Source organism: Hylobates moloch, unplaced genomic scaffold (assembly GCF_009828535.3).
Source record: "Hylobates moloch isolate HMO894 unplaced genomic scaffold, HMol_V3 SCAFFOLD_15, whole genome shotgun sequence".
In the NCBI taxonomy this organism is placed as follows: domain Eukaryota; kingdom Metazoa; phylum Chordata; class Mammalia; order Primates; family Hylobatidae; genus Hylobates; species Hylobates moloch.
The window spans coordinates 86,298,249-86,321,060 of record NW_026652290.1 but is presented as its reverse complement, the minus strand read 5'-3'; the positions used below and the strand labels follow the sequence as shown (position 1 = coordinate 86,321,060).

The following is a 22,812-nucleotide window of genomic DNA, read 5'->3' as shown; positions in this document are numbered from 1 at the left end:
GCCCAGGAGTTGGAGACCAGCCTAGGCAACAGCAAAACCCCGTCTCTACTAAAAGTACAAAAAAAAAAAAAAAAAAAAAATTAGCCCAGCATGGTGGCGCATGCCTGTAATCCCACCCACTCGGGAGGCTGAGGTGGGAGGATCACTTGAGCCCGAGAGGCAGAGATTGCACTACTGCACTCCAGCCTGGCCTACAGAGCAAGACCCTGTCTCAGAAAACAGAAAAATAAAAGAACCCCTACATTGTCTCCCGGGTGAGGAAACTTCTTTATACTGTTTGTACAGGATAGGGCCCCGTATTTGTTAATCTCTATGAACAAATAAAGTCTTATTTGAAAGGTTAACAGGCATTGTTGTTAAAATACATTTCAAACTCAAGGATGGACCAGCCTGGGCAACATGGTGAAACCCCGACTCTACAAAAAGTACAAAAAATTAGCTGGGCATGGTGGCACATGTCTGTAGTCCCAGCTACTCCAGAGGCTGAGGCAGGAGGATCCCCTGGGCCCAGGGAGGTTGAGGCTGCAGTGAGCGGTGATCGCAGCACTGCGCTCCAGTGGCATTGGAGTGAGATCTTGTCTCAAAAAAAAAAAAAAGAGGACCCAAAGGATGGAATGAAGCAACACTTGCTCAAAGTGGACTCTCAGGACATAAATGGACCTTCTTGGCTGCTATCCTGTCTTTTATTATTATTTTCTTTTTGTCCACCTGAAGGTTCATGTATTTTATTACCACGAAAGAAAACCAGACATGGACAATTTCTATAGTATAAATTCATTCAACATAGAAGAGAAGTAACTCCTTCAGGCCATTTTCAGTAAAACCTAGGATGGAGGAGGTAGCAGTAACTGCATTTTCTGAATAAAGGAATAATTAATAACACCTCACTGAAATGCTCTTGCTGAGAATGTTTATTAAATAATAATAGTATATTATTATTATGATTATTATTATTTGAGACACAGTCTTGCTCTGTTGTCCAGGCTGGAGTGCAGTGGCGTAATCTCGGCTCACTGCAACCCCTACCTCCTGGGTTCAAGTGATTCTCCTGCCTCAGCCTCCTGGTTAACTGGGACAACAGGTGCGTACCACCACGCCTGGCTAATTTTTAAAATATTTTTAGTAGAGACGGAGTTTCACCATATTGGCTACGCTGTGCCTAGCCTCCTGACCTCGTGATCTGCCCGCCTCGGCCTCCCAAAATGTTGGGATTACAAGCGTGAGCCACCGCACCTGACCCAATTATATATTATTATACCTGACTTCTCAATATTATACCTGACTTCTCAATATTGTGTTTGTAGCATATCAGGAATCATTTTAAACACTGATTTTCATTGCTAGTAGTTATGAGATTGGGCTGAATTTCTAAGACCACCCCTTAGAAGTTGGTTCTCCAAACAAATGCCTCATAATGGTTTTTTTTGCCATTTCTCTCCTAAAAAATTCAAAGAGGTGAAAAAAATCTAGGTGACTAGATTCTAAGCCATCCCTTATCATAGCTGTATCAATTGGGGCCCTGTGTCCTGGCTTATTTAGTCAATTAGCCAGGCATGAACTGACTCAGGAGCAGCTCCGGGGCTAGCCTAGATGGGGCAAAGAGGCTGCACTATCTGGGGGAACAGGTTGTTCATGTTTTGGTTGCTGCCCTTTATCTTTTTTGTTTGTTTGGTTGTTTAGGACAGGATCTTGCTCTGTCACCCAGGCTAGGTGCTCTGGCACAATCATGGCTCTAACCTCCTAGGCTCCAGGTGATCCTCCTGCCTCAGCCTCCCCAAGTAGCTGGGACTACAGGCACACACCACCATGCCTGGCCAATTTTTTTTGTATTTTTTATAGAGACAGGGGCTCCCTATGTCGTCCAGGCTGGTCTCGAACTTCTGGGCTCAAGCAATCCTCCCGCCTCAGCCTCTGCAAGTGCTGGGATTACAGGTGTGAGTCACCATGCCTGGCTGTCCTGTATTTTTATGAAACAACACCATGGCCAACATGGTGAAACCCTGTCTCTACTAAAGATACAAAAAAGCCAGGCGTGGTGGCGCACGCCTGTAATCCCAGCTACTCAGGAGGCTGAGGCAGAAGAATCACTTGAACCTGGGAGGTGGGGGTTGCAGTGAGCCAAGATGGTGTCATTGCACTCCAGCCTGGGCGACAGGGCGAGACTCCATCTCAAAAAAATAAATAAATAAAATATTTGTTTTACTTCTATTGGAATCTAGCAAGGGAACAATATTAATAAAATACTTGTTGTGAAACAAATCTGCTCTTCTATTTTGTACTATGACTAATTGGGAAGATCTTAGGAAATGAGATGAGCTAAGCATTCTGATCGAAGGGGTCATAGGCTGACAAAGCATGAGCTTTGTCTTCTTCTTCCTTGAGTTCCATATCAGATTATTAACAACTCAAACTCCCTGGCAAGTAATGAACTTTGATCTTTATCCTCCTATTTAATATTACCTGAGCAGCTTAATTTAGATAAAAATCTAAGCCTAGCATGTGGATCTGTAGGCATATGGTAATGTCAGTTCCTTTTCCTTTCTGGGCAATGGTTTGAACCTGGTCCTAAGAGGTTAACATAAAATAAGATTTTGTGGGCTGGGCACAGTGCCTCATGCCTGTAATCCCAGCACTTTGGGAGGCCAAAGCGGGCGGATCACCTGAGGCCAGGAGTTCAAGATCAGCCTGGCCAACATGGTGAAACCCAGTCTCTACTAAAAATACAAAAATTAGCTGGGCATGATTGTATGTGCCTGTAATCCCAGCTACTCAGGAGGCTGAGGCAGGAAAATCAATTGAACCTGGGAGGCGGAGGTTGCAGTGAGCCAAGACTGTGCCACTGCACTCCACCCTGGGTGACACAGTGAGACTCCATCTCAGGAAAAAAAAAAAAAAAAGATCTGTGAAAGCACTTTGTAAAATTAAAATACAGCAAATGTAAGGAAGGCATTAAGACTGAGGATGTGATTTTTCAGGTGCAGCCCAGGATGGCTCTGTGGGGACTCCAGTCTGTGTTGTGTTTTCTCTATTGCAAGGCCCATAGCGGGTGAACTCAGGGAGTCACACTATTGAGGTTGTCTCGTGGATGTCACTCAGTTGCCACATAAATAATGAATTCCTGGAGGCAGCAGAATATGCTCACACTGCATTATGCTTGAACAAGCCTAGGCAGAGGCTGGCTTTTTCCTCCTAAATCACACGGGAATTAAGCATAATTCCTCTGGCTTATTTTCCCCCACATGTAGGGGTAAAGTTTGCTTAAGATACTCAGCTAGTTAATAAATACAAGGCTAGTTGTTGTTTTCAGAAGTTAGATCTTGGTCACGAATCTGTGTCAGTCAATACTTGCGTGATCACAGTACAGAGGTGCCCTAAATGGAAACAACACAGAAACAACTCATTCAGTTTGTTGTCAGAGCAATAGTTTCAGACTGTTCTGGAGTGATAGGCTTCTTCCGTGTCTTTTGGTCCCATAAATGTAAAGCGATGGAATGGCTGGGCGAACAGCTAACCGTGATGAATCATTAACATGGAGAGACTTTCTGCTGTTTCTAAGCTGTCACCTCTAAAATTATTTATCAAAGAAATTGGTCTTAGATGGGATTTGTAGCCAATCACTTATACTTAAGGGTCTTTAAAATCTTACAAGTTTTAATCATTTGTTTATCAAAGAGCAGAAGGAATCTGCACTTTGGGAGGCCGAGGTGGGTGGATCACGAGGTCAGGAGTTCAAGACCAGCCTGGCCAAGATGGTGAAACCCTATCTCTACTAAAAAGACAAAAAAATTAACCAGGTGTGATGGCAGGTGCCTGTAATCCCAGGTACTCGGGAGGCTGAGGCAGAATCGCTTGAACCCAGGGGCGGAGGTTGCAGTGAGCCGAGATTGCGCCACTGCACTCCAGCCTGGGCAACGCAGTGAGATTCCGTCTCAGGAAAAAAAAAAATCCTTGAAACACTATACTGCATTCTGATCTTTCTTTCTTTTTTTTTTTTTTAAGATGGAGTTTCGCTCTTATTGCCTGGGATGGAGCGCAGTGGTGCGATCTTGGCTCACTGCAACCTCCGCCTCCTGGGTTCAAGCGATTCTCCTGCCTCAGCCTTCCAAATAGCTGGGATTACAGCATGCGCTACCATGCGCGGCTAATTTTGTAGTTTTAGTAGAAATGGGGTTCCACCATGTTGGTCAGGCTGGTCTCGAACTCCTGACCTCAAGTGGTCCACCCACCTCAGCCTCCCAACGTGCTGGGATTACAGGCATGAGCCACCATGCCCGGCTTGCATTCTGATCTTTCATCATAAATAAGTAATTCTATTTAATTTCTTATTTCATTATTTTAATGATGAGCTTAAGAAGTTTAGTCTTTGGGGCGAGGATATTCTTACTCAATGCGTTATGTCGGGCCGGGCGCGGTGGCTCACGCCTGTAATCCCAGCACTTTGGGAGGCAGAGGCGGGCGGATCACGAGGTCAGGAGATCGAGACCATCCTGGCTAACACGGTGAAACCCCGTCTCTACTAAAAATACAAAAAATTAGCCGGGCGAGGTGGCCGGCGCCTGTAGTCCCAGCTACTCGGTAGGCTGAGGCAGGAGAATGGCGTGAACCCCGGGGGGCGGAGCCTGCAGTGAGCCGAGATCGTGCCACTGCACTCCAGCCTGGGCGACACCGAGACTCTGTCTCAAAAAAAAAAAAAAAAAAAAATGTCAAGGCTTCCCAACCTTTTTCACATTCTGACACATCTATACCATGACAGTATTTGTGCGTCTATATGTGGTTGGAAGTGACCATCCAAGAGCTGGCTTTCCCAAGGGAATCAATTTCACTGGGTGGAAAGTTTTGCTGTTAATTATCTCCCAGCTGAGTGCTCTGGGGCAACCTTGTGTTAAATGCTGCAGGTCCACTTGGGCAGATGGCTCTAGCTAGGGCGGCATGAGCACCACTGTAGCACCAAGAGTGAACACTGATGGGTTTTGTTTTTGTTTTTGTTTTTCGAGATGGAGTTTCGCTCTTGTTGCCCAGGCTGGAGTGCAATGGTGCGATCTCGGCTCACCACAATCTCTGCCTCCCAAGTTCAAGCAATTCTCCTGCCTCAGCCTCCTGAGTAGCTGGGATTACAGGCATGCGCCACCACGCCTGGCTAATTTTGTATTTTTAGTATAGACAGGGTTTCTCCACGTTGGTCAGGCTGGTCTCGAACTCCCGCCCTCAGGTGATTCACTTGTCTCGATCTCCCAAAGGGTTGGGATTACAGGCGTGAACCACCACTCCTGGCCATGAAAACTGATTTTTAAAAACTTTTTTAGGCTGAGCGCGGTGGCTCACACCTGTAATCCCAGCACTTTGGGAGACCGAGGTGGGTGGATCACCTGAGGTCAGTAGTTCGAGACTAGCCTGGCCAACATGGTGAAACCCCATCTCCACTAAAAAAAATACAAAATTAGCTGGGTGTGGTGGTATGTGCCTGTAGTCCTGGCTACTCGGGAGGCTGAGGCAGGAGAATCGCTTGAACTCAGGAGGCGGAGGTTGCAGTGAGCCGAGAACCCACCATTGCACTCCAGCCTGGGCGATAAGAGTGAAACTCCGTCAAAAAGAAAGGAAAAGAAAACTTTTTTAGAGGCTTAATGCAGTTCTCTTCATTTCTTCTAAAGGTCTCAGCCTAATCAGTTCTGTAATAGGAGCCTTGTTTCAACAGCAAGTCAGAATTTGGATTCTGTGGGTGCTTGCATATGTATGTTTTTTATTTAAAGCGATGACATGAATCGATGCCTTTTAAAAATACTGCTTAGAGTCTAAGCTCTTCAAGTGCACTGAAGCTTAAATATACTTGATAATAATCATTTTGGACAGCCAAGGAGACTTCCTGAAAACTTAACTAAAATAATACCTTGAAAAGTAAATACCTTTCACTGATTTCACTGAGATGGTTTTGATTTAGTTTGAATTCTATCCATACTATGGAACCTGTAGTGACCCTGTCCTAAGGTCCATTTTTTTTTTTTTTTTTTTTTTTTTTTTTAGACAGTGTCTCACTCTGTCACCCAGGCTGGAGTGCAATGGTGCAATCTCGGCTCACTCCAACCCCCACCTCCCAGGTTCAAGTGATTCTCCCGCCTCAGTCTCCCAAGTAGCTGGAACTATAGGCGCCTGTTACCATACCCGGCTAATTTTTGTATTTTTAATTGAGATGGGGTTTCACCAAGTTGCCCAAGCTGGTCTTGAACTTCTGACCTCATGTGATTGGCCCGCCTCGGCCTCCTAAAGTGCTGGGATTACAGGCATGAGCCACCGCGTCCGGCCCTGAGGTCTAAACAAACATACAAATATTTTTTCTACTCAGCAATTTGGGATCCTTCCTGGCCATACTGATTGATAGATGTCCAGGGAAAATGTAAATCCCCTGATGTGTTTCCAAAATGCTAGCACCCCATTAACCTAAGAGGTGGTTGAAAATAAGCAATTTCACGGAAAGCATTGTGGTGGCTGTAAATCCGGTGGTAACTTTTTGACCTCATCCATGCCAACTCTGCCCCAGGAATACTATTAAAATTCTCCTTCGGTGATAAGAAACATGGCCATTGTGTCTGGGTGAGTTCATAAGAGAGAGTAAAGATTCCTAAATGTAGAACTATGAAGACATCCAGATTGTTCTGCTTTTAAGAATAGGAGTGTTATCAATAAGACCAGCTTGCATTTTAATACCAAAAGAGAACTCATTCAATTTTTTTAAGTTGACTTTTAATGAGTAAAAATAAAAATCCCTCACAAGTCAAGTTTACTCAGTAGCCAATAGCCTAAAATGAAATTTTAATTTTGCTTGTTCACATAATTTTGTTTTTTTTTCCCTTTCTCTGTTCTGACTTCTCTCAGTCGAGCCTTGGCGACAGGAAAAGAAAAGAAAAAAAAGGCGTATTTCTCCTCATGCCCCTGTCTCACCCCAGTAAAAAGTAGGAGAAAAAGAATACACAGATTAAAATGGAATTGTATTATACATTCACTTTTGAGTTATCAGGTGAACTTAATTCACTCCAGAACAGTCACGGAGACAAAGACAGGCAAGCTGGGTTTTAGGCTCTCACCCTTGACACTCCAAATTGTGCTGGGAGTGGCCAAGGCTTTGTTAGAAATGGCCCTAAGGGTATATGCACTGCCTCAGCTGCCTTGGGCTGCATGCCCTGGGCTCCTCCACCAGGGCCAGCCCCAACAGGTCTTTAGTTCGAGGTAGAGGTTCTGCTGTTATTTCCCAGGTGAGCTAGAAGCAGGTGAGTAGCAAGCACTCTCTAAGACTGCTCCTTATTGTGTGGTGACAAGTTTCACAATTGTGCTGATGATCCGGGATCCTCGAGGACACGTACACAGATCAATGCTTGGGTTTTTAATTTTATCCTGGAGAAGCTGATCAAGTTCGCAACGAAGCTCCTTTACTAATTCAGCCACCTAAAATGAAAGCTACAATATGAGCAGTGCTTGGAGGAACAGGCAGGATAAGTTATTGGAGGGAAATACCCCAGTTATGATTACCATTATTTAGATATCTGGTACTAATTTTAACTCCATTAGGAGCAAAAAACCTAAACACATTTTCATTTTGTAATAGACTAAATGAGGTCCATTGTAAAAAAGTGCCTCTATCACATCTCATCTAAAGAAACGATTCGGGCCAGGCGCAGTGGCTCATGCCTGTAATCCCAGCACTTTGGGAGGCCGAGGCGGGTGGATCATGAGATCAGGAGTTCAAGACCAGGCTGGCCAACGTGGTGAAATCCTGCCTCTACTAGAAATACAAAAATTAGCCAGTCGTGGTGGCATGTGCCTGTAATCCCAGCTACTCAGGATGCTGAGGCAGGAGAATCGCTTGAACCCAGGAGGCAGAGGTTGCAGGGAGCTGAGATCGCGCCATTGCACTCCAGCCTGGGTGACATAGCGAGACTCTGTCCCCCTCGCTCCCCCAAAAAGAAAAGATTCAGTCTGGAAGTATGGCTTTTATATAGTGTTCTCCGTATTAAAGTTTGGCCAATTTTTATGATTTATTCCATGAGGAGAAGCAGGAAAATGGGGAATTAAAAGTGGTAGATAGGGCTGGGCATGGTGGCTCATGCCTGTAATCCCAGCACTTTGGGAGGCCGAGATGGGCAGATCACCTGAGGTCAGGAGTTCGAGACCAGCCTGATCAACGTGGAGAAACCCTGTCTCTTAGTACTAAAAGTACAAAATTAGCTGGGCATGGTGGCGCATGCCTATAATCCCAGCTACTTGGGAGGCTGAGGCAGGAGAATCGCTTGAACCTGGGAGGTGGAGGTCGCGGTGAGCCAAGATCGAGCCATTGCACTCTAGCCTAGGCAACAAGAGCGAAACTCCGTTTCAAAAAAAAGGAAAAGAAAATTTACTGATCACTGATCACTCCACTGCATACCTTGTTGTCTCAAAAAAAAAAAAAAAAAAATGGTAGATAGGCTGGGCCGGGTGGCTCACACTTGTAATTCCAGCACTTTGGGAGACTGAGGCAGGTGGATCATCTGAGGTGGAAGTTCGAGACCAGCTTGACCAATGTGGAAAAACCCCATTTCTACTAAAAATACAAAATTAGCCAGGCATGGTGGCACATGCCTGTAATCCCAGCTACTCCGGAGGCTGAGGCAGGAGAATTGCTTGAACCCGGGAGGCAGAGGTTGTGGTGAGCCGAGATCACGCCATTGCACTCCAGCCTCGGCAACAAGAGCAAAACTCTATCTCAAAAAAAAAAAAAAAAAGGGTGGGCCGGGCTCAGTGGCTCATGCCTTGTAATTCCAGCACTTTGGGAGGCTGAGGTGGGCGGATCACAAGGTCAGGAGTTTGAGATCTTGAGATCAGCCTGTCCAATATGGTGAAACTCCATCTCTAATAAAAATACAAAAATTAGCCGGGCGCGGTGGCTCACGCTTGTAATCCCAGCACTTTGGGAGGCCGAGGTGGGCGGATCACGAGGTCAGGAGATCGAGACCACAGTGAAACCCCATCTCTACTAAAAATATGAAAAATTAGCCGGGCATGGTGGCAGGTGCCTGTAGTCCCAGCTACTCGGAGAGGCTGAGGCAGGAGAATGGCGTGAACCCGGGAGGCAGAGCTTGCAGTGAGCCAAGATCGCGCCACTGCACTCCAGCCTGGGCGACAGAGCAAGACTCCGTCTCAAAAAAAAAAAAAAAAAAAAAAAATACAAAAATTAGCCGGCGCGGTGGCTCATGCCTGTAATCCCAGCACTTTGGGAGGCCGAGGAGGGCAGATCACCTGAGGTCAGGAGTTCAAGACCAGGCTGACCAACATGGAGAAACCCTGTCTCTACTAAAAATACAAAATTAGCCGGGTGGTGGCATATGCCTGTAATCCCAGCTACTCGGGAGGCTGAGGCAGGAGAATCACTTGAACATGGGAGGCGGAGGTTGCAGTGAACCGAGATCGCACCACTGCACCCCAGCCTGGGTGTCAGAGCAAGACTCCATCTCAAAAAAAAAAAAGTGGAAGATATTAGATGAATCAAAAATCTCTGTAGCTTTGGGATATACTGTATGCTTTTATGGCATTTTGCTTATGCTGATGTTGTGGCACTGTAGACATCTTCTGAACATCTGTTTTGCCCCTTCCCCACTGTATGGGAACCATGCAGTTTGGACCCTGCTCTAACTCAGGTTCACACTGTGAGCCTTGCCAGGGTGAATGGCTCAGGTACTCCAGGTCTTCAAGTTCAGGACATCCCTTTGGTCACAGGGATTGGTTTAGGAGGGGAGCTTTGATTGAGCTTGTAGGCAAGAAAGTTTCTGGCTCTTCTGGACCGTATGCTGCATACATGTGATGCCAGGAGCTATTGCAGCCCTTTCGATACCACTAGGTTAACCACGTTTTTGTCACCACTGAACTGCTAAATCAAACCAACCTTGCCTGGCCTTCTTGACCTGGACTATCCAGTAAGGTAGCCACTAGTCACAAGTGGCTTATCTAATGTCTACGTGAAATGTGGCCAGCCCAAACTGAGATGTGCTGTGAATATAAAATATATGCCCGATTTTGAAGACTTAATATGAAAAGGTAATGTAAACTATCTCAATAATTTTTATATTGATTACATGTTAAAATTAAAACATTTTGGATGTATTAGGTTAAATAAAATATATTAAGATTAATTTCATCTATTTCTTTTTACTTTTAAAAACGTGGCTACTAGAACAATTAAAATTACATATGTGGGTCACATTATATTTCTGTTGGACATTGCTGCTCTAGACTTTAAAGCTAAATATGCCAATCAATTTCTTTTTATGTTTGAGTTGGCATATCTGCTACTTGTAACATAAGAATTCTAACAGATGCAGATATTAAAATGAAGTTTTATTTATTTCTTTTTTTGGGACAGAGCCTCACTCTGTCACCAGGCTAGAGTGCAGTGGTGCAATCATGGCTCACTGAAGCCTCGACCTCTTGGGCTTGAGCAATCCTCCCACCTTAGCCTCTGGCAGCTGGGATTACAGGTGTCCGCCTGAAGTTTTATCTATCTATCTATTTGTTTATTTATTTGAGACAGAGTCTCATTCTGTCACCCAGGCTGAAGTGCAGTGGTGCAATCTCGGCTCACTGCAACCTCTGCCTCCTGGGTTCAAGTGATTCTCCTGTCTCAGCCTCCTGAGTAGCTGGGATTACAGGCGCCTGCCACCACGCACAGCTGATTTTTTTCTGTATTTTTATGTATTCATTTTTTTGAGATGGAATTTCCCTCTTGTTGCTCAGGCTGGAGTGCAATGGCGTGATCTCGGCTCACTGCAACCTCCGTTTCCTGGGCTCAAGAGATTCTCCTGCCTCAGCATCCTGAATGGCTGGGATTACAGGTGCCCGCTACCATACCTGGTTAATTTTTTTGTATTTTTAGTAGAGATGGGGTTTCACCATGTTGGCCAGGCTGATCTTGAACTCCTGACCTCAGGTGATCTGCCCACCTCGGCCTCCCGAAGTGCTGGGATTACAGGCATAAGCCACCGCACCCGGCTGAAGTTCTGTTTCTTAAATATGTACTCTCCATGAAATGTTTTTCACAGAGACTCCATATAGTGAATAATTCAGACCTAAGAATAAATGAAGAATTCAGACCCATTAACTTTTTCTCAAAATGGTAGTGGTGGAATCAGGGTGGTTTTTATTTATTTATTTTTGCTTGTCTGTATTTTCTGACTTTTCTTTGGTGAACATCTATTATTTACATAACAATAAGGAAGGTCCAGCACCCTCACTTTATAGCTTCTGTCCTAGCCTTTTATACCAACCCCAGCCCATACCAGACTTCCCCTCACAGTGTGCTTTCTGGAACTCTTACTAGGGCTCCACTCCTGGCTTCACTTCAGCCTCACTCTTTCTTAGTGTCCCATTGTAGACCATCATTCTTTTTTTTTTTTTTTGAGACGGAGTCTTGCTCTGTTGCCGAGGCTGGAGTGCAATGGCATGATCTCGGCTCACTGCAACCTCTGCCCCCTGGGTTCAAGCGATTCTCGTGTCTCAGCGTCCTGAGTAGCTGGGATTACAGGCACCCACCAACATGCCCTGCTAATTTTTGTATTTTTAGTAGAGACGGGGTTTGACCATGTTGGCCGGGCTGGTCTCGAACTCTTGGCCCCAAATGATCTGCCTGCCTTGGCCCTCAAAGTGCTGGGATTATAGGTGTGAGCCACTGGGCTCGGCCACCATCATTCATTTTTAATTAGCTCTGTTACCTTGGTCCCTAGAGGAATGCCCTTGACTTCATAACTTCTTATTGTCAAAGCCCCTCATGGCCTGAGCCTCATAGAACAGACCAATTCACCCTTTACCTGATGGGAAGCAGCTACAAAACGGATCCAACCATCATCCAGAGAGACAACGAACTCTCCTCTTTGAAGCTGCACATTCACTTGGCCTCCTCCAAACAAGACCAATGGGTACACAGACACCATGCTGCAGTCTCGGATGAATACTCGACTAGTTTTTATCTTCTCGTGGTACAACAGGTAGGGGCTGTCAAAATGTCTCACCTGTAACAAAAAGCCTCCGATGATGACAGTGATGTCACTGGCAACAGAAAGGGAACACACCCCCAGTTCCATGGATTTAAATACTGCCTGTCTATTAATGACTCCCCAAATTTATCTACAGCCCGTGACTTTCCTGAGCTCCAGATTTGCATGCGTAACTATTGACTTGCCATCTCCTCTTGGACATTTAATAAGTATCTCACACTTGTGTTAAAAAAAAAAAAAAATTATTTTTTAAATTTTTTTGTAGAGATAGGGTCTCACCATGTTGCCCAGGCTGGTCTCGAACTCCTGGGCTCCAGCAATCCTTCTGCCTTGGCCTCCCAAATTGCTGGGATTACAGGTGTGAGCCACTGTGCCTGGCCCAGATGGAATTCTTGATTCTTCTTCCTTGCAGTGTTCCCTATCTCAGGAAATGATGCTCCCATTCACCCAGCTGCTCAGGCCCCCAATTTAGGAGTCATCATTGACTATTCTTTTTCCCCTCACACCATCTACATTGTCACTAAGTCCAGTCAGCTCTCTTTTCAAAATACAAAATGGCTTGACATATTATCACCACTTCTGCAGATACAAAATTTTTTTTTTTTTTTAAGACAGAGTTTTGCTCTTTTTGTCCAGGCTGGAGTGCTATGGTATGATCTCGGCTCACTGCAACCTCTGCCCCCCAGGTTCAAGTGATTCTCCTGCCTCAGCCTCCCAAGTAGTTGGGATTATAGGCGCCTGCCACCATGCCTGGCTAATTTTTGTGTTTTTAGTAGAGACAGGGATTTCATCATGCTGGCCAGGCTGGTCTTGAACTCCTGAACTCAGGTGATCTGCCTGCCTCGGCCTCCCAAAGTCCTGGGATTACAGGTGTGAGCCACCGCACCCAGCCTTTTTTTTCTTTTGAGACGCAGTCTTGCTCTGTCGCCCAGGCTGGAGTGCAGTGGCATGATCTTGGCTCACTGCAACCTCTACCTCCTAGGTTCAAGTGATTCCCCTGCCTCAGCCTCCCAAGTAGCTGGGACTACAGGCTTGCACCATCACACCTGGCTAATTTTTGTATTTTTAGTAGAGATAGGGTTTCACCATGTTGGCCAGCTGGTCTCAAACTCCTGACCTCAAGTCATCTGCCCGCCTTGGCCTTTCAAAGGGCTGGGATTACAGGCACCCAGCTACCAACTTAGTACAAACCATTGTCATCTCACAGAAACCACTGTGATGTCTTCTTGAGTGCTCTCCCCACTTCTAGTTATACATTTTTTATAGTGTCTTTTCTACCCAGAAATCAAGGTGATCTTTTAAAAACATAAGTCTGGCAGGGCGTGGTGGCTCACGCCTGTAATCCCAGCACTTTGGGAGACTGAGGCAGGTGGATCACCTGAGGCCAGGAGTTTGAAACTGGCCTGGCTAACATGGTGAGACCCCATCTCTACAAAACTGCAAAAATTAGCTGGGAGTGGTGACGCATGCCTGTAATCCCAGCTACTCAGGGGGCTGAGGCATGAGAATCGCTTGAATCTGGGAAGTGGAGGTTGCATTGAGCTGAGATTGTGCCACTGCACTCTAGCCTGGGTGACAGAGAGAGACTCTGTCTCAATAAGTAAATAAAATAAACATAAAAATAAAAACAAAAACATTAAGTCCAATTATGGCTCAAAACCCTCCAATGGTGTCCAAGGATAAAAATCTCAAGTCCTTGCCATTTGAAGGACTAATGGTGGGGCGGGGTACCACCCCGCCCTACCTTGCCCCTGCCTACTCATCCCCGTGCATCTCCCACCACTCTCACCCTTGATCATCCCTCTCCACTGGCCTCTTCGTGCATTTCCTGGAACACACCAAATACACTCCCACCTTGTGGTGTTTGCACTGATGTCCTCTGCTGGAATGTTTCTCCTTTTTCTACATCTGCATGACTTGCTCTTCATTTAGGATTTGCTCAGCTGTTTTCTCATCCCGGAGTTCTTCCCTGACCACCCCACGTGCAGGGCCCCTCTCCTGTCACTCTCTGTCTCTCTATCCTGCTCTATTTTGCTTTATAGCATTACCTGAGATTCTGTTTACTTATGTATTGCCTGTCTCCCTCACTAGAACATAAGCTCCTTGAGGGCAGAGACTGTGTCCATCTAGGTTCTTCCACTGTCCTCAACAGCCTACAACAGTGCCTGGCACAGAGTAGGCGCTAGTAGATATTACATGGATGCATGAACAATTTGGATTCTTAAAAGAGTAGTAGTTCTTGAGAAACATGCAAAACAACAATAAAAAAGTATATTAAAAAAAGGAGGGGGTGTGGAGCTAACTCAGGTGTCTGGTTCCTAACAGGCTGAAAGGGCAGATGACCTCCTGACCCTCAAAGTCCTCTAAGCTTAAGGAAATCCTTTCCAGGCTTTGTGAACATGGTCCGCAGTAGTTCCAGAGGATAGAGCAGCCTGAATGTTTCAAATGTGGTGACAAGGTATAGGAAGGGCCACGTAAAGAGTCATGTGAGAGTGTGTGGTACACTCTGGATATGAAGATTTAAGCAGGGACTCGACATAGTCAAATTGATGTTTTGTAAAGGTAATTCTGGCAGCAGTAGAGTAGTAGAAGGTTGGAGAGAGAAAGCACCAGATGTAAGATTATTATAGAATTTCAGGCAAATGATGTTTGGGATTTGAGCTAAGGAAGTGGCAGCAGGGATAAAAGGCAAATCTTAGAGATGTCAAAAAGGAGGGATTCTTGGGACCTGGTGACCAACTGAGTTGGCATAAGAAAAGAAGTGGGAGTCTATGTGACTTCAGCATTCTGATTTTGATGGTATCATTCCACCAAGACAGCACAGAAAGAGAAAAGTGAATTGGGGATCATGAGTTTGATTTTTCAGCTTTTATGTTTGAGATGACTAAAAGACTTCTAGCTGATGTTTTCCAGCAGGAGAGCTCAGAAAAAAACTGCAGGTCTGGAGAGACAGATTTGGGGTCTGTGTCTGTGTGTAAGTGGCAGTTGGGATGTGTAAGTGCTGTTGTGCCTTTGGTGGTTCAGGAAGAGTGCATGATGATGAGAGAATAAGGACAAAGGATAGAACCACTGTTTCAGAGCAAAGGAAGAGAAGCTAATAAAGGAGACAGAGGGGATGAACAGAGAGAGAGAAGAAAGTGATATTTCAGAAGCAAAAATAACATCAAGGAGAATTTCAAAAGGAAGAGAGATTAGCAATGTCAAATACCATGTGAGAGGTGGCATGATGAGGACCAAAGGATGACACTGGCTTTGACAACTAAGAAGTTATTTGTTACTTCTGATGGGTTTAGTGAAGTGGTGGGGGCAGAAGCCTCACAGCAGCAGGCTGAGAGCTGAGGAAGTGGTATGCAAGAATAGGTCATTCATTTCCTTTTAAGGCACAGATTCAGTGATGTAATTAGCTCATGACTTCAATTACCATTGCAAAGAAACAATTTTATATCTGAAAGCAGGCTTGAGTACTTTTTGGTATTCAGTAGAATTTTCTTCAAATGGAAATAGTCTTTCCAGAAATAGTCCAATTTCCAGTCTGTTTATTCTTATTCAATCTTCCCTAAGTCAGTGGTACTGCTGGGGACAGCAAGTGATAGAACATGGTGTGGCTGAATTTAAGGAATTGTGTATCCTACCCCAGGACGACCTGTAAACATTAAGTATACTCCACCATTCTGACCTGATAGTTCACTGATGAAGGGTGAATATGTACATATCCATCGTTCTTGGTGACAAACTTCAACTCAGCTGATTTTGGTTGCATTCTGACAGCTCCAGTACTGGTCTTCTGAAATTTTCCTTCTGGGCTTTTCACCTAAACAAGTATTTGTAAAAATAGACATATAATATATATATTCTCATAGAAAGTATCTCTTGGCACAAAAGCACAAAACCAGTCTTGCTCAGTCTTGCTTGAATAGCTTTCCTGTTTCTTCCCTTTCTTTCTTATTTTGTTTCCTTCTGAAAGCAGAACAAGCACATGCTTTTTTTTTTCCCCACCAAGAAGTGTGAATATGGGTGCAGTGGCTCTGGGTGACTATACCACATTGCAGCCATGTGGGAGAAAACTATATTGATATTTTGGGTCTGTACTGATGATCAGGTGCAGTGACCCAGCTGATGACACTGGACCAGAGATCTGAGTATCCCAATCCCAACACATTTCTTGTTTTTTTTTTTTTTTTTTTGAGACCGAGTCTCACTCTGTCTCTCAGGCCAGAGTGCAGTGGTATGATCTCAGCTCACTGCAACCTCTGCCTCCCAGGTTCAAGCAATTCTCCTTTCTCAGTAATCCCAAGTAGCTGGGATTACAGGTGTGCGCCACCACACCCAGCTAATTTTTGTATTTTTAGTAGACATGTGGTTTCACCATGTTGGCAAGGCTGGTCTTGAACTCCTGACCTCAAGTGATCCGCCTGCCTCGGCCTTCCAAAGTGCTGAGATTACAGGCGTGAGCCACTGTGACTGGACCAGTAAATATAATTTTATTTATTTATTTTTTGAGACGGAGTCTCACTCTGTTGCCCAGGCTGGAGTGCAGTGAAGCGATCTGGGCTCACTAAAAGCTCCGCCTCCCAGGTTCACGCCATTCACCTGCCTCAGCCTCCCAAGTAGCTGGGACTACAGGTGCCTGCCGCCACACCCAGCTAATTTTTTGTATTTTTAGTAGAGACGGGGTTTCACCGGGTTAGCCAGGATGGTCTCGATCTCCTGACCTTGTGATCCACCCGCCTTGGCCTCCCAAAATGCTGGGATTACAGGTGTGAGCCGCTGCGCCCGGCCTTTTTTTTGAGATGGAGTTTCGCTCTTGTTGCCCAGGCTGGAGTGCAACGGTGCAATCTCGGCTCACTGCAACCTCCGCCTCCTGGGTTCAAGCAATTCTCTTGCCTCAGCATCCCAAGTAGCTGGGATTACAGGCATGTGCCACCACGCCTGGCTAATTTTGTATTTTTAGTGTAGAAGTGGTTTCTCCATGTTGGCCAGGCTGGTCTCGAACTCCCGACCTCAGGTGATCCACTTGTCTCAGTCTCCCAAAGTGCTGGGAATACAGGCGTGAGCCACTGTGTCTTGCCTTTTTTTTTTTTTGAGATGGAGTCTTCTTGTGTCACCAGGCTGGAGTGCAGTGGTGTGATCTGGGCTCACTGCAACCTCTGCCTCTTGGGTTCAAGTGATTCTCCTGCCTCAGCCTCCTGAGTAGCTGGGACTACAGGTGCGTGCCACCACACTCAGCTAATTTTTGTATTTTTAGTAGAGACGGGGTTTTACCATGGTCAGGATGGTCTCGATCTCTTGACCTCGTGATCCACCCACCTCAGCCTCCCAAAGTGCTGGGATTACAGGCATGACACCGTGACCAGCCAGTAAATATCATTTTAATCTTCTCTTCCAAATTTATATTTATATTTATAGAAAAAGAGAAAATCATAAACACATAAATAGCTTGAAAATGATGTATTTTCAATGATGTCTTGAAAATAAACATGTCTTGAAACTAAAATAGAATCTTTTTTTATAGCCTACTTTTTGAAACTTAATATATTAAGAACATTTTTCCATGTTGTGACATATTTTCCTAAAACATAATTTTTGGTGGATATATAAGACCTTGTTGTAAGAATTTATAATAATTTAACCAATAAATTCCCTGTTTTTTCAAATTTAGATTGTCTGCAATTATAAACAGTGCTGAAATGAATATTCTCCTAGCTGTATCTTTGTGCATATATACAATTATTTCCTAATAACAAATCCCTAGGAATAAAACTGCTATCTGGCTGGGCGTGGTGGCTCACGCCTGTAATCCCAGCACTTTGGGAGGCCGAGGCGGGCAGATCACGAGGTCAGGAGATCGAGACCATCCTGGCTAACACAGTGAAACCCTGTCTCTACTAAAAATACAAAAAGAAAAAAAAATTAGCCGGGCGCGGTGGCGGGCGCCTGTAGTCCCAGCTATTCGGGAGGCTGAGGCAGGAGAATGGCGTGAACCCGGGAGGCAGAGCTTGCACTGAGCAGACATCGAGCCACTGCACTCCAGCCTGGGCGACAGAGCCAGACTCCGTCTCCAAACAAACAAACAAACAAACAAACAAACAAACTGCTATCTAGAAAGGGGGTATAAACTTATATTCCCACTCAGAGTAAGAGTACTCATTCTGGGGGGTTCATGATAGCACCAGCATTATATTATTTATTTATTTGCATTATTATCAAACAACTATTTATTTATTTATTTTTAATCTATTTTTGGTAGCGATGGGGTCTTGCTATGTTGCCCAGGCTGGTCTTCAATTCCTGGCCTTACGCAATCCTCCCACCTGGGCCTCCCAAAATGTTGGGATTGTAGGTATGAGCCACCTTACCTGGCCTATTTTTTATTTTAGGGATAGGGTCTCTCTATGTTGCCCAGGCTGGAGTGCAGTGGCTATTTACGGGCACAGTCATAGCTAACTGTAGCCTTGAACTCCTCGGCTAAAGTGATCCTCCTATCTTAGCCTCCCAAGTAACTGAGATTACCAGTGCATGCCACCACGTCTGGCAGTATTATAATTTTTAAAAGGTTTTACCTATTTATTATTTTTTGAGACAGTGTCCCACTCTGTCACCCCGGCTGTAGTGTAGTGGCACAATCATGGCTCACTGCAGCCTCAACTTCCGGGCTCAAGTTATCCTCCCACCTCAGCCTCCTGAGTAGCTGGGACTACAGGCATGTACCACCATGCCTGGCTAATTAAAAAAAATTTTTTTGTAGAGACAAGGTCTCACTCTGTTGCCCAAGCTGGTCTCAAACTCCTGGCCCCATGTGATCTTCTCACCTCAGCCTTACAAAGTGCCATGAGCCACTATGCCCAGCCCAATTTAGAACATAAAAAGAGGCTATTTCTTTCCGTTTTTTTTTTTTTTTTTTAGATGGAGTCTTGCTCTGTTGCCCAGGCTGGAGTGTAGTGGCGCAATCTCAGCTCACTGCAACCTCTGCCTCCCAGGTTCAAGTGATTCTCCTGCCTCAGCCTCCCGAGTAGTTGGGACAACAGGCACCTGCCACCATGCCTGGCTAATGTTTTTTGTATTTTTAGTAGAGACAGGGTTTCACCATACTGGCCAGGCTGATCTTGAACTCCTGACCTTGTGATCCGCCCTCCTCGGCCTCCCAAAGTGCTGGGAATGCAGGCGTGAGGCACCACACCCAGCCTTCTTTACTGTTTTAATTCGCATTTCTTCTTACTAGTAACACCGAATATAATTTTTGTGTATGTATTATCTGTTCAGTCATGTCCTTTGCCCACTTTTCTATTAGGTTCTATTAGATCTTTAATTTAGTCTTCCTTTTTTTTTTTTTTTTTTTTGAGATGGAGTCATGTTCTATAGCCCAGGATGGAGTGCAATGACACGATCTCTGCCCACTGCAACCTCCGCCTCCCAGGCTCAAGCTATTCTTCTGCCTCAGCCTCCCAAGTAGCTGGGGTTACAGGCACACAACACCACGCCCAGCTAATTTTTGTATTTTTTAGTAGAGATGGGGTTTCACCATGTTGGCCAGGCTGGTCCCAAACTCCTGACCTCAGGTGATCTGCCCGCCTCGGCCTCCCAAAGTGCAGGGATTACAGACGTGAGCCACCGTGTCTGGCCTTACTCTTTTTTTTTTTTTTTAAATTGTCATTTTATAGCTCCCCACTGTAGCTGCCCCTCACCCTTCCCTTTGGTAACCACTTTTGCAGGCTTCAGGGGGACCAGGAAACAAAGCTGGGGCCCGGCAGCCCCACTACACTGTCAGCCAGGGAGAACAAGTCACAATTACAAATTACCACAACAATTAGTGCCTGTACTTGGGGAATCTGCAAACTGAGGTGGCCCTAGCTCCCCATTGTACAGGGGTCTATTTGGCAGTGACCTTGCTCTGGAGATGATGATATTCTTTCAGCCTGAGGGAATTGATGCTGATGAGACTTGTGGCATTGACTGGCTGGCTCATCATTGCCCTGCACGTTCACGCTCACCTGCTGTCCACTGTAGAGAGACAGTGGGGGCTCCTGGCAGAGGATGTACACCTGGCCCTTGAAGATGGACACCTGCACTTTCCCTTCCACTCGCTCCTTGGACTTGGCGATGCAGTGGTGGGCAAAGTCACACTGAGGGCTGTGCCAGAAACCGGTGTACACCAACTCAGCAAATTTCAAGCCCAGGCCTTGTTTGATTTTGTGCACTTCCTGTTCCTCAATGTCTAGGTGAGGGTGGTAAAGGATGGTGCCTGCTGGGGTCTTGCAGATACCTCAAGACTTCATTTCAATGAAGCGATTCTCCACGACGTCAATATGGCCCATGCTGTGCTTGCCTGCGACTTCATTCAGGTACATGAAGAGCTCCAAGGAGGTCTGGTGGGTGGTACCATCCTTGATGCTGGTCACCTTCACAGGGACCCCTTTTTCACCCAATCTTTTTTTTTTTTTTTTTTTTTTTTTGAGATGGAGTCTTGCTCTGTCGCCCAGGCTGGAGTGCAGTGGTGCAATCACGGCTCACTGCAAGCTCCGCCTCCCGGGTTCACGCCATCCTCCTGCCTCAGCCTCTCCGAGTAGCTGGGACTACAGGCGCTCCACGCCCGGCTTATTTTTTGTATTTTTAGTAGAGACGGGGTTTCACCGTGGTCTCGATCTCCTGACCTCGTGATCCACCCGCCTCGGCCTCCCACAGTGCTAGGATTACAAGCGTGAGCCACCGCGCCCGGCCTTCACCCAATCTTGAGAATGTTGGGGGTGTTGGGGGCTTTGGCTGGTTCCTGGATCTTCATGTAGAGACCTGAAGGTGCTTGGTTCTTGGGGTTCTCCAAGATTCCAGCCTCATAGTTGTTGTGCATGAGGTTCTCGTCCATGTTCCATGGGTGCTTCAGAGTGACTGGGATGGGAATCCCATGTTTCTCTGCATATTCCATCAGATCACTGTGGCCCTTGAACTGGTTGTGGAACTCGGGGATCCTCCTAGGAGCAATGACCTTAATCTGCGGGGCCAGCGAGTAGCAGGTGAGCTCAAACCAGACCTGATCGTTCCCCTTTCCCATGGCACTGTGGGACACATACTTGGCCCCCTCCCACCGAGCAATTTCCACTTGTTTGCGGGTGATGCAGGGCCTGGGAAGAGAGGGGCCCAGGAGGTAGCAGTCCTCACACAGTGCACTGGACTGGATGGCCGGCCAGATGAACTCCTCCACAAACTCCTTGCTGACATCCTCAATGAACACCTTTTTGGACCCAAGGTTCAGTGCCTTCTTCTTGGCTTACTTGAAGTCTTCCTTCTGGCCGATGTTGGCCAGGTAGGCAATGATGTCATAGCCTTGTTCCTTCAGCCACACGAGGATGCAGGAGGTGTCCAGGCCACCACTGTAGGCCAGAACCATGGAGCTTTTGCTGAACATAGCATCTGGGATTGGAGGTGCAATTCCTGATGCCTGGAATCTGTCTTCATGGCTCAGTGAACCACTCGGGGCCTGGGGAGCAATGGCAGGCAATAGAGCAGGGCCCAAGTCTTTCTTATTGACGAGTTCTTAGATATACAGTCAGATATATCACCTTTTCCTTTTTGGTTTAGCCTCAAAACTATACTGTCACCTAAAACTTCTTATACCACATTTATGTTCTTTGTTTCTACATTTTAAGTCTCCAAATGATTTTTCCCCACATTCTTTTTCTTTTTTCTTTTTTTAGAGACAGGGTTTTGCCATGTTGCCCAGGCTGGTCTCAAACTCCTGAGCTCAAGCAATCCGCCCACCTCAGCCTCCCAAAGTGCTTGGATTATAGGCATGAGCCAATGCTCGTGGCCCCCACATTCTTTTTTAAATAATCTTTTTATTTTGAAATAATTATAGACTTACAGGAAGAGGCAAAATAGTACAGAGTTCCTTGTACCCTTCACCCAGCTTCCACCAATGGTAAGACCTTACATTACTAGAGTGTAATATCAAAACCAGTAAATCTATATCCAAATGACTTTTTTCCCTTTCATAACCACACTACAAAGCACAAACAATTTTTTAAAAGTACATTTCAAATGGTTTGAAAAGCATACAAATGCTAAGCAGAAAATGAGCCATAAATCAGTCAGATGTTAACTGAGGATTTAATAAAAAAAGTTAAGACTTTGAAAAATGATTCAGTATTCTGCCAAATTGAAACTCTTTGGGGGAAAATCGTGCCTTGTAAAGGATGGATAATCACAACTCAGGTAAAAGTCCAAGAGCACACTCAGTAGGGTTTCCAGAAGGCTGGCCACAGGTGGTCTTATGGCAAAGCACTGATTTTTTTTTTTTTTTTTTTTTTGAGGCGGGGTCTCGCTCTGTCGCCCAGGCTGGAGTGCAGTGGCGCAATCTCGGCTCACTGCAAGCTCCGCCTCCCGGGTTCACGCCATTCTCCTGCCTCAGCCTCTCCGAGTAGCTGGGACTACAGGCGCCCGCCACCACGCCCAGCTAATTTTTTTCTATTTTTAGTAGAGACGGGGTTTCACCGTGGTCTCGATCTCCTGACCTCGTGATCCGCCCGCCTCGGCCTCCCAAAGTGCTGGGATTACAAGCGTGAGCCACCGCGCCCGGCCCACAGGTGGTCTTATGGCAAAGCACTGATTTTTTATTTTTATTTGAGACAGAGTTTCGCTCCTGTCGCCTAGGCTGGAGTGCAATGGCGTGATCTCGGCTCACCGCAACCTCTGCTTCCCGGGTTCAAGCGATTTTCCTGCCTCAGCCTCCTGAGTAGCTGGGATTACAGGCATGCACCACCATGCCTGGCTAATTTTGTATTTTTAGTACAGATGGGGTTTCTCCATATTGGTC

At 45.8% G+C, this 22,812-nt stretch overlaps 1 protein-coding gene and 1 pseudogene across 4 annotated transcripts in view; both read right to left on the bottom strand.

Annotated features, from left to right (window-relative positions):
- Positions 1-6,433: 6,433 nt before the first annotated feature.
- DHX57 (DExH-box helicase 57) overlaps positions 6,434-22,812 on the bottom strand; it is an 81,169-nt gene continuing 64,790 nt past the window's right edge. For 2 of the 4 annotated variants that reach the window (XM_032176937.2, XM_058428692.1), the window contains exons 22-24: positions 15,685-15,819; positions 11,823-12,023; positions 6,435-7,434 (exon numbers count right to left, since the gene is read on the bottom strand). In XM_032176937.2, coding sequence (XP_032032828.1) covers positions 7,291-7,434; positions 11,823-12,023; positions 15,685-15,819 — 480 coding nt within the window. In that variant the 3' untranslated portion in view covers positions 6,435-7,290. Of the gene's footprint in view, positions 7,435-11,822; positions 12,024-15,684; positions 15,820-22,812 lie in introns of all 4 variants that reach the window. The other 2 variants (XM_032176938.2, XM_058428693.1) reach the window with 2 other exon arrangements.
- On the bottom strand, positions 19,767-21,405 carry LOC116483165 (argininosuccinate synthase-like; annotated as a pseudogene).